A 12,461-nucleotide genomic window follows, 5' to 3' on the forward strand; every position below is an offset into this window, starting at 1 on the left:
CCTTTGATAATAGGTAATGAGCTAGCATTATTTTTCCTATGCCACGTTAATTGCTTTTCTGTATTTCCCTGGTTGGACAATGGGTTTTTCGGTGCTAGATAAGAGATGCACCCCCGTCACCCCGGCGATGAGTGTTCCGGGTAGATTGCGAGGGCTAAAAGCACTCTAGTTTAAAATGGGTTTAGTCAAAGCAGTGAAGGACAGCCTCTTGTCACAGCTCTCTTGGCCTATTCACATTATTTTAGTTTAGGAGCGGGGCCTATTCAGATGATTTTAGTTTAGGATGCAGGAGTTGAGGTTTGGAGAGGTGTGAAAAGTGAAAAGAGACAATGAAAGAGGAGAGGCGACCGCGAGGAGGAAGATGCTGCTGCTGTTACTGCTGCTGCTGCTGCTGCTGCTGAGTCATTCCCTGTTGTAACAAAATGGCAGCTGGTCTGTCTCAAGAAGCCAGGGTGTCTAGCCATGGGTTTCAGAATCATGAAAGATTTGGACAGTTGTCATAGCAATTAACTATTTGAAACAAAATATTGTATCTTTTTGAATAATGAAAATTCCCAAATAATATTAAATCTATAACAAGCTGAAACTCTTGAATAGTGAAGGATTTGAAGATGACATTAATAGGCCTGTCACGATAATTACTATATGGACTTATCATGCAATATATGAAAGTTAAATATATTTTGGGGCTTAACATTTTTGTGGGTACATCTTCTTTGCAAAAGTGGGGAAATTTTTGGTATTTTTGTTGTAATATGAAAAAATCTTTGCACTGTAGAGGGTAGAACAATAACTCCAGTTCATTCTGTTATTCATGTCTATTTAAAATCATCCTACTTTGTGGCAGTGGCATAAAATATTTTTCTGTAGTAATATATCGTGCTTCCAAATTTGTTATCGTGAAAGGCCTAATCACTTGTGTGTTTCATTGGACAGTGGTTAAGAATATTCACAACAGTTGTCTATTTGTAGCATTCATTCATGATGTGGTACTGCCAAATTACTCCACAATATTGCAAATCTGCATTATTTTATGTCCTTTTAAAATGCACTGTTCACTGTTCACATTTTGTTGTGTCATTTTATCTTCTACCAAAATTTACCTGGCCAATGATGATATACAAATCTGGTTACATTCCAATTGTTCATTCATTGTTATTTATGCAGTTTTCTTAACAGTGTGGTAAGTGGGGCATATTTCTTCTTTTATATTTCAAAATATCTTCTTTCAAAATTAACCTTACCGATAATAATAGAAATCTATAATATAAGCTGGTGTTTTTGTTTTTTTTTACTAATTTCTTTTCCATTTGGTGGCAAGTTTTTTTCAATTTGGAATGTTTGTTTTTTTGTCATTTATACAGGCCCCATTGAGAGTATCAACTTTTGCCATGAGCGCCCTGTTCAACAAAAACAAAACTATATTTACATATTAAAACATTTAAAACAAATTTTCACTATAAATGATTTTACAAAATGCAATAGTAACGCCAGTGTTCATAACCTCTTCAAATGTAACAAGAAATGTGATTTGTATTTGGACATCTCACTCACACAAGCTCAGGGTTCACTCTTCACTCTGGTCCCTAAACTCTTGTTTCTCTAGTGACATTTCCACAGTGGTAGTCAAGGTAGTCTGTGTGTTCCTCTCTGTAATTGGTGCTTTGTGGTCCTCAGGTCTCATGGGCCTCCCGTCAGACTCGTCTCAGCAGACGCACACGTCCTGCTCCTATCAGCACTCCCCCAGCGGCACCATCAGCTCCCCGAACAACCTCCCCAACAACCAACCCAACAACCACCCCAACCACCAGCACCCAGCCAGCGTGCCCCTGTCCCACCCATCACAGGCCCACCCGGGACACGCCTCCCCTCACCCACAGCACCTCCCTCAGCACTCTGGCCCTCACAACCACAACCAACACAATCAACACAATCAACACAACCAACACAGTCAACACAACCAACACAGTCAACACAATCAACATAACCAACACAATCAACACAACCAACACAACCAACACAACCATGGGCACCAGGCACACCCACAGCACCCTCAGCACACAGGGCACCCACAGCAGCACCCATCCCATGGACAGCACCCACCACAGCACACGCCGCACCCATCACAACACGCCCAACACGGACAGCACCCACAGGGCCATGGAGCGCAGCACCCGAGCCTGTCCCACCCAACCCACCCAGCCCAGCCGCAGATGGCCTGCAACACAGGTAAGTCTTGTACTGGTCTTATAGCTGGGTGTCAGAGGGCATCACTACATTCTAGACAATAATATTTATTCATATGAGCGTTAAACTATGTGATAAATCAATGCTATTACCTCAGCAAATCATACTTGGAATTGTGTTTTATTTCATTCACACATGTTTGAATAATGCATTATTAAAGCATTACTAGTCTGTCTGCATCTCCAAAGCTCAAAATGCTCTGTTCCACCTTCTGATGTCATGAAGTGGTCGTTTTCAAGTGAATAGCTACATTTTACCTTTAGTTCAGTTGAGACTGGCAATTCCAGAGTTGAAGTCTAGTGAAGGTGTATGGAGTTTATAAACACAGTGGAGCACTTCCTGTGATACTGCATGACATCACAAGGTGGAATAGAGTGTTTCCTGTTTGAGGGAAGAACCTAAATATGCAGGATTTGTGTGTTAAACGTGTTTGAACGCCCCTCAGCATAAAGTCTGAAAATCACCAATAGGAGGTATTGGTAGAGATGCTGGTGCACTAGTTTGAAGGTTGGCAGTTTATGTCCTTGAGCAAGTAGGGTTGTCAAAAGTGAAATAGTATCGAAACTAGATACTTATTGGAGCAAATATTGATACTGGGGGAAAAAAAAAAACATAAATAGAACAAAATTCTCTGAATGAAGACCACAGAGTAACCTATCATTATTTATATAAAATGAACATTCATATGATTATTGTATTGTATTGTATTGATAAGTATTGATTCTATTCCTTAGTATCAAAATCAAGTTTGAAATTTTAGTATCATGATAATACTATGGGCTAGAGACTTGAACCCTCTTGCCTGTACAAATGCACATGTTGTACTTGTCATGCTTCATCAGCTGTTCTCACAAGATGCAGAGATCCATCTTTTTTTCAAGTGAAGTGAGTCTACCATAAATGTTAACCATAGCTATTCAGGATGGATACTAATATTGTTTGGTGTTTACAAACCTAATAAAACCATCCAATCAAAGCGCTAATGCGAGAAGCCCATAATTAAGTACCAGAATTTATTAACACATTTTCTAGACCAGATACTAGCTTTGAGATACAATCTTTGGTTTAAACAATTATAAGTTTGCAAACATATTTAACCTATTTCCAATCCAAGGCCATAATTAAAAACCACTAATTGATTATGAACTACAATGTTTTTTCTAGACCATTAGATTTAAGAGAGAATCTCAGTTTACACAACTATGTCATATGTTTTTGTTAATTGCATGTGGTGGAATGTGCGTTCCCTCACCTTTTATCTATGAATCATTCTAAAACCAATAGTCTTAGTGTAATCTAGCGGGTTTTACATCACCTGCGTGTGAAGATTTATTTAGCAAACATAAAACATAACCCTTAAAGTTGTTTTTATTCAATATTTATGGGCTTAATATTTACATTATCATCTCGCTGCTAAATCATCCCCTGATTTATTATCTTCAGTGAGAACAAAGCACTGCTCTAGCCAGTGTTTCCAGGGTCACATGGCGCCTCCTAGTGGCCACAGATCGGTACTGACTTATTTAAGAGGCTGATAAAGTGTTTTATTGGGTGTTATAGTGCTATTTATTTATGTCATAAATAGTAAAGGCTTCACGGCTTTGAATAAGGTAATTCTAAGTAACTGTTTATCAGGCCCGGAGTCCCACTTTACAGCGCTTGATGGTGTGAAACAGTCACAGCGCTGCTCAAGAGTCTTGTGGGTTATTCAATGTGGAATGGACAATATATATTTTATGATGCTCTTGGATTAGCTTTATCAAAACTTACTATAAAATACTGCAGGTAACAGGCCATGTCTAGACTGTTTCACAAATCGTGGTTTATACTAGAGAACAGTGAAAATCCTACATTTACATATTTGCTACTATAATTAAAAAATAAGTTCACACAATTTTAAATATTGAAAGTTTATAGATATACCAAGAGTGCCACCTGCTTGTCTAAAAACATTTCTACATAATCTAACAATGTATGACTTTAAAGCATGAGATTTTTGAGCAAAAAAATGGTGATTTCACCGATTTTATTCTCACGTATTAATTTATTCCAGGTGGTTAAAATGCTTTGTTTTGTGTCTCCAGGTATTTTGTCGGACTGGTACCCAAATCTGGATGCACTGAAAGAAAGCTGTCGCATCGCTAGCAGCTACAACTGGGCTGACGTTGACCTTTCACCCTTCCAAGGTGCAGCTCTCGTCTACACCTTTATATGACAGCATTACAAGAAACATGCAGTTTATAAGTTATAAAGTAGTTTTGTTATTCTTTTATCTCTCAAGGCTCACTTACTGATCCTGTAGAGTGTAATAATAGCTGAGTGGCCTTGCTTTAGATTCATGCTGAAGTGTTGACACCAGACTTGATTATTGAGTATAATTAATGTGAGCTCTTTAATTAAAAACACTGGCCTCAAGTTTAATCACCAAAAGCCTCCTCTCAGCAGGTTACTATATCAGATTACTGTGTAGGACTGAAAAGTATGGCGTTTTTGAACATTATAGTAAAGGTTAGTGCCTAATGGGAAGATATTGCTGAATTTTAGCTTTGTGTATGCAAATTAAATCATTTATTAGATTTTTAGCCTGAAAACTGGGTCAGTCTCACATTTAGTGCCACAATAGCAGTGATATTATGAATAGTAATCTGATCTAGTGGGTTTGTGTGTCTTGTCAGGTCTGAGGGAGAGTATGAGACAAGCGGAGTTGAATAACTGGTCTCTGGAGCCCACACAAATCGCGGATCTCTGCTCGTCTATCAACCAGTTCTTCGCCCGTACCGGAGTTATCCAGCCACAGGGGGCAGTGCAGTCTCCCACCTGCCACGGCCCCATGCACCCCACCAAACCCAGCCAACACCTCAACACAGGTTTGACTTTTTATGTTACGTTGAACAGTTGGGCACATTTGCTAAATCTTTCTTTCAACACCGGCTACAATAGTTCTCCTTGTACAATGTAGTCGTGTAAACTTCTACACCCTATACTCTTTACAGTACATTATTCATGTACTCACTCACACACTCGGCATCTGACTAACTAAAGCCACGCTGCCAATCTGTGTTATCAGCCCCTCTGGTCACTAACAATACACACCCACACCATGTTCATACTAGGCAATGTGGGTGAAGCGTCTTTCCCAAGGGTACAACAACAGTTTCCAATAGAGCCACTGCTACCTCACTGCAGCGCCTGGTACTGAAATCACTAAGCAGGCTTGATCTTGTGTAGCATCCATGATTAGACAGGATTGTGTATTGACAACGTTATATTGTCACAACTTAAACCGAGAGCCCGTCCTTGATGCAGTCCTCCCCCTCACGGTGGTCCTACAGGAGCGTGCTGAGTGAGGCCAGGTTTCATGAGGGGACATCCCTGGCTCCTGCTCAAAGTCCTTGTTTGCACACTATTTATACAACGCTATCAAGCTGCTCTGGTCTGGCATTTCATGTAGGACATGTTTCTTTTGGCAGACCGTAGAATGTCTGTTTAGCTCCCAAAAACATGAAAAGTTCTAATTCATCGGAGCTAGAACAGCACTGCCATTGTGTCACCGGGCAAGACACCAACATGCACATCACTATTGCTGTGCAGATGACATCATAACATTCATTTAGCTTATAATGTTTAATGGAAATAGCAGGTGTGATATAATGACACCATCACCATCTTCTCTCTATATTTTCCATAAAGATACTGTTTAATAATAATCATAACAGACACAAAAGTTATTGTGTAGCGGGAGTTTTACTACTTATATTTGTGTGTGTGTGTGTTTTTAGGTAATCTCTACATGGACTCGAGACAGGGTATGACCATGATGGGCCCCCCTGGATACCCCCACATGCCCCCCATGAGCAGTGCAGGCCCTACAATGACAGGTAACTTTTAGAATTAGGCCCATATTACACGATTTCTGATCTATGTTATAATGTTTTCTCACCAAAAACATATCTGGACTTGTGTTTTGTTTCATTCACACGTAATACATAAACCCTGCATATTTAGTGCGTTCTTTTCTCAAATGAAAAACCCTCCACTTTGTGATGTCGTGTGGTAATACAGGAAGTGCTCCACTGTGTTTTTAAAATCGGTGTATCTTCACTGGAATCATTTGGATAATTTCAGCCCTGGCATTTCCCATCTCTATTAAACTAAAGGTAACCATTAACTTGAAAACTACCGCTTCATGGAACAGGGGATTTTGAGCTTTGGAGATGTAGACAGACTAATAATAAAGGATCATTTAAACATGTGTGAGTGAAACAAATCACAACTTCAGGTATGTTTCTGTGGAGTTAACTACATTCTAACATAGCTTAATTTTTTTGTAATATGGGACCTTTACACTAGCCTGATTCATCAGCCGGTTTCACTTGGTGGAAACCGTCTGACCTCACAGCATTAGAATTTGTTCGCTCAACGGTAGGCGTGTACTTTTTTTCATTTAACCAATCGCTGCTATTTGGTTGTGAAGTATGTAATGCGCCTCTAACAGGGCTAACTGGTATATTAAGCTTTTCCCAAATCCTGTAGGAAGAAGAGCAGTAATGTCCTTTCCCTTGATAAAATTCACCAAACATTCTCTTTGTTCCGGCTTTAAATCCTCGATCTCGGAAATCGTCGCCAACACAGAATGTATGGCTCTTCGCTGATTGGCTGATGCCCGAACTCGCACTTCCGGGGTTTTTTGCAAGTAGTCTAGTGTATTTCGATTCCTGACCTAGTCCCTGGAAAGAAATGAAATTGATCGGAGGCACTAGGTGACGCCAGCTTGGCTACCTTTACACTAGCTCCATTTCAAACATTTTCCTCACTATGTCAACATGTTCCTACTGAAAGTGGATGAGAGAAAAAGGCGATTGTTACTTCATATTTTCTCTTTTGCTTTTCCCAGGACACCATGCACAGATGAACCAGCAGCACATGATCCCGAGCAGAAACTTCCAGATCCACCGCATGCCAGCCGATGACATCCAGGACGACTTCGACTGGGACTCCATTGTCTAACACAGGGCCCAACGCTGGCCAAAACAAACGCATAATAAACGAGCGATGCCAGGAGGACCCCACAGCTGCGCTCAGCTCCCGACGGAAGAGGGAATGTGACGCAGGACCATGATCGGACTACGCTTTGGAGACACGTAGACTCAAGACTGTGACTTTTTTCAAACACATACCTAGGAGATGTTACTTTTGAAGACAATCATACTAGTCGGACATGTCTTGATCGCTTGTACTCGTCCCGGGACATGTTAAGACCACATTGAACCACCCAGCTCCTCGGCCGGCCCTGTCCTGTCACTAGCCAGCAGCCCTCCACATATCTCAGCTCTCCTCCCTCTCTCACCGCTCCGTAACTGTCTGTGATTTGAGCGAAAACGTGTTCCGCTTGTAACTTCTCGTGTTGACATTGGCCTCCGCTGCCTCTGTTTTTTAAAAAGATGTTTTGTTTGTTTTTATTTTATTTTAGGAAACACAGGCCGTCTCTGTGAGTAATGTGATGGTGCTTGTTGGTCACTTTTGGGGGGGAAAGGTGGATTTGGCGTATTTTAAAGGTTTACAATTTAGTCTTGATGTTTAAAAAAGGAAATGGAATAGCACAATTAGCTTGGGCACGATTTTGAATGGTGAGTGTGTGTGAGAATAGTGTCTTTTTAATGGTTTTATTATCAAGCTATCTTTTTTATTTTACTTTGTAGTCCAGTTAATATAGTTTCAGATCATTTAAATGTGCCTACAGCAATTTCAACAGCATTGCCCAGTTTATTTGTCTTGTATGCAGAGTGGGAACTTGCACATGCTGGCCACTTTATTAGGTACACTGGTGTGGCTCATCTCATACTGCGCTCTTCTATACACCTCCCTCAGATTTTTGTAAAGGTTCACTGTGTAACATTTCTGGTGGGGGGTCCATTAACTGTTTGTCTTCGATATTATTGCTTTGTCTTGCATTCTTGCTGTGAGAGGAGTCGCCGCTCCACAGATGAGACCTGGTACCATAGAAATGGGCAAGTCTAAATCTAAGTTGTAGAACATACCAGGCAAGGCAATGGTATCTCCAAAGAGAAAACTAAATGGCAAACTCTCAGAAATGTTACATAGTGAATCTTTACTATCATTTTATCCAGACATTTTCTCTTTTGTTTGAAAGTCTCTCAAACTTTCCTATTTTGGTATACAATGCTCTGTGTTTTGTTTCAGCTGAACAGCACATGTAAAATGAAACAAAATGCAAACACACGTAGAGCTCCACACAAATAACCAGTGACTACTGCTATCAGAGGTGGGTAGAGGTGGGTAGCCAATTATTTTACTCAATAATAAATAATATTATACAAGTAGAAGTGCAAAGTTGTGTTCCAAGAAAATACTTAAGTGTTAAAAAGTATGTCATTTGAAGGAAAACACATGAAACGCTGCACAAAAAAAGGATAGACCACAACAATACTCTAATACGAGTAACAGTGGTGTGTGAAAACTACTGAGAACTGCAGTTATATTAAAGTTATATCATGTTAAATAAAAGTACTTTAAATAAACACATTACCCACCTCTGATTGCAATATATAATTTACAGTGAAGGCTTACACGGTCCATGATTACATAATATTTAATGTATAAGTTGTATGTTTGTTTATCATCTACAAACTCCTGCCCGCTCTATACATACATGGGTAATTTTGGCTCTTATCACCATGTTCCAAGTGACTCATTATCTAGAAGTGTGTGTGCTGGATGAACATACAGTGTGTGTTTGTGTGTGTGTGTTTTGTAATCTTAGGGCTAAGATTGATTGCTGTAATCATCTGTATGCTATCGACGAGCACAAAAGCAGATGCACACACTGATTGAATGGAGATTTGAGATGTCCGTTTGCGAGAGAGGACAGCCTTGGGGACTATGACAATATATGAGACACTATGTTTTAAAAGCCTTTTGCACATTTAACCTTTTGTTTATGTTTGAGCAGATTGGAAGTGCTCCTCGTGTATTTTCCATATGCAGTAGTCATTCGCAGCTACAGTGGCTCCCTCTGCTGGTAACTGAGCCACTGTCTGCCGCTGAGTGTAGAGTTTTAGCTAGCCACCAACATAATTCATATACTTAGATGACAATCACACAATTTATAATTTTTTATGTGTTTTAAATTTTTTTTTTGAGAAGGCACTTTCAATTCAGCTGTTTATTGGAAATTATCGTAACATTGAGGGGTGCCTTGTTTTTAACCTTTGTTTTCATAGTTTACTTAAAGACCCTTAGTGAAACTGCCACATGTAACCAAGCAATCATTCTGTTTTATAATGTTTCTTGTTTTTTTTTTTTGTTTTTTTGTTTTTTTTGAGGGGGGGGGTTATGAGTATCAAGTGTCATTGGGCAAAGATCACAAAACCTGTGGATCTCAACAATGTTTTGTTTACGCTGCCATGGATGTAACTCCTCTTGTGCTTAGCTTTAGTGCTTGAGTAACAGGGTTTAGTAATTTGTATCAAAGTCAACTGCGCTTTTTGTCAAGAGTGAACTACTTTTGAGTGAGTGTGAGCCAAAAATTTGCAATATAATGTATGTGTCACATCCAGGAGGCACAGTGAATATAATCTATAATATAATCTGGCTAATATGTTAACTAAATATTTTTGCTTTGAAAATATTTACATTTTTCGGGGATTTCAATACGTGCAAACTGCAAAACCTTACAGTTAAACTATTTACTGCCCATCCCTGTGTCTTATGTAAAAGGCTGAGTGTATTTCAGTTATTCCCGGTAAAGATTCTGTTCTGTAACCATAAACCGTTTGTAAACTTGAGCAATTTTAACTAAACCTTCCAAGCAGAGCAAAATGACAAGTTAAAAGGGAAAACAGTTAAGGCAACGACTGGATTACAATCACAACGTTGTGTCTGTGTGTGTATACGTGTATATGTGTGCGTGTTTGTGAGTATGTCTGCTTGTGTGAATTCCTGTTAGAAGATTTCAATGAACACAAACCTGCCAGAGAGATTACCAATCCTGGGGTACAGATGAATACAGATAAAAAATGTTTGAAAAAGCCTTGTTACAATATGGGGAGAACTGCCAACAAGTACTGCTGATGGAGGCCTGTGGTATTCAGTGCTGGTGTGTTGGTGCTTGTACATAAATGTCTTTTCAATCATCCATTTTGTCCTCTTGGGGGTGGGGTCTATGGCCGGAAGGGGTGTGGCCTCTTCACCGCAGAAAAGGAGGGAAAAAGAATAGAGTATTTTGTTATTGTCCAATCAGAGGGTGACAGTTTGTATATATCTATATTGTATATATGTGATGAAAATGCTTTTGTGTGACACTACCTTTTACCTGTACTATGGTTCAACATTCAGTGTTTCAGTGTTGCTAATATATATTTGGTTTGTGTTTTTATTTTTTGATTTTGTCTCTTGTCATTTCTTGTATTTTTTTCCTCCTTTTGTCCCTTTTTTGTTCATTGCACGGTTTATTACTTTGGTCGTCCAATGAGGTGACACAGCTAACTACTCTTTGTATTTGTTTAGTGCTGTAAAATAACTCAAGTGTTATTAGACTTGTTGATACCACCGCCCGCCCCACCCCCTTCCCCCAATATGCATGAATGGCACTTAAAGAAATAAAATATGGTAACTTCACTGTGGACAAATCTCACGTCTGACCTTCATTTGCTGAGAATATGGCTGCATGATTTACAACAACGTCGTACAGTATGTTTTCTGAAGATTTCTTGGGGGGATGGTCCGATTAGTTTTTTTCTTTCGGTCAAGTATGGTACCAGTAGCCAGTATTTTTATTACTGTTCATGTAATTTAAAGAGAAAAAAAATCATGAGAAGGCCCACAAACTGAAGTAAAGTTTAAAGTTTCCAAATTATTTTCTCAAATAAAATATAATTAGTAGCACTTATGCTTATTGTGTAAACATTAGATACTTTTTAAGCTTCATTGCTACTGTTTCAAGAAAATTTAAAATACTGGTAGAAAAATATTACAATTTTACAAATGCCAGTATTAGCACAAATATATATGTAATTGGTAAATGGTCACATTTTTATACAGCGCTTTTCCACCTTCGAGGCTCTTAAAGTTCTTTACAACAAGGAACCACTCACCCATTCACACACACATTCATACACCAGTGTACACAGACACTGGGGGCGAGGTGAGTTAAGTGTCTTCCCTAAGGACACAACAACAGCATGCATCTGTGGGAGTTAGAATCACACCACCAACCTGTGGGTCAGTGGATTTGAAAGCTCAACCAATGATGTTTATGTCGAGAGCTGGATTTGAACCACCAACCAGATCAGTGGACAAATGCTCTACCAACTGAGTTAATTATAGCCTTTTTCTTTTTAATTTGAATATGACTTGTATTGAACTAACTCACAGGTGGGCCAATGGACTGGTAGCCAGGACAGTTATCTGGAGCCTCAGGGTCAAGGGTCAAATCTTGCCCAATGTAGTTTTTGTGTTAGTACAGGGAGTACCAGGATACAGATCATCTTTGGATTTGAATCAAGTCTGTTGGATTATTCATCAGTTGCACTTAGCTAATAATACTCATATCATTGATGTGCTTTCTTAAGAACATTTAGAGGATGCCAAGGTACGGTTTCCAGCTCTTGGTTCTGTACTCACACAAGCTAAATCAAATCCACTGAAACAAAGGGCATTCTGCTGGCATACTTTTAATGTACAGATAAAATATTGGACATCACCTCTCGTATACTCGAAGGATTACATAAAGCTATAGCCTAGTCCGTCTGATCCCCTAATGGCTTCAGATAAACAAATGAGACGTGAGTTGCTGAGCTGCTAAAATATGAGTAATGTCCCTGTCAAGCCTCCCCTTTTAAAAATAGACTGCCATTGGTTATACTGTACACAGTTCACTCAGTGCACCATTGGACAGCACAGGGAACAGGCAAAGTAAAAGTACTCAAAATATGATCTCATATTAAAAGCTCTGCCACAAAAGACCACAAGCCAGGTACACATTTTGGCAGTCGCAACCCCATATAAATAGAGTTGAAAATTGGACAATATTCAATTTACTTTGAGCCAAATCACAATTTATATTTGAGCACCATTCAGATTCATGCATAATTAGTATCTTTACATTGCAGAGGTAAATAACACCTTTTCCTTCTTCAGAAAGTTCACACTTAAATCCACCTCTCACTTACTTAGAGCCTTACAGAGGCTGATCA

At 39.3% G+C, this 12,461-nt stretch overlaps 1 protein-coding gene across 5 annotated transcripts in view; it reads left to right on the forward strand.

Moving 5' to 3' along the window:
• Window positions 1-10,895, forward strand: part of foxj3 (forkhead box J3) — a 125,113-nt gene extending 114,218 nt beyond the window's left edge. For all 5 annotated transcript variants that reach the window (XM_055160130.1, XM_055160132.1, XM_055160129.1 and 2 more), the window contains 5 exons: window positions 1,678-2,229; window positions 4,332-4,433; window positions 4,923-5,114; window positions 6,027-6,125; window positions 7,142-10,895. In XM_055160130.1, coding sequence (XP_055016105.1) covers window positions 1,678-2,229; window positions 4,332-4,433; window positions 4,923-5,114; window positions 6,027-6,125; window positions 7,142-7,254 — 1,058 coding nt within the window. In that variant the 3' untranslated portion in view covers window positions 7,255-10,895. The remainder of the gene's footprint in view (window positions 1-1,677; window positions 2,230-4,331; window positions 4,434-4,922; window positions 5,115-6,026; window positions 6,126-7,141) is intronic.
• Window positions 10,896-12,461: the final 1,566 nt, after the last annotated feature.

Source organism: Boleophthalmus pectinirostris, unplaced genomic scaffold, assembly GCF_026225935.1.
Source record: "Boleophthalmus pectinirostris isolate CB_2022bp ecotype Guang Dong unplaced genomic scaffold, ASM2622593v1 HiC_scaffold_3, whole genome shotgun sequence".
Classification (NCBI taxonomy): domain Eukaryota; kingdom Metazoa; phylum Chordata; class Actinopteri; order Gobiiformes; family Gobiidae; genus Boleophthalmus; species Boleophthalmus pectinirostris.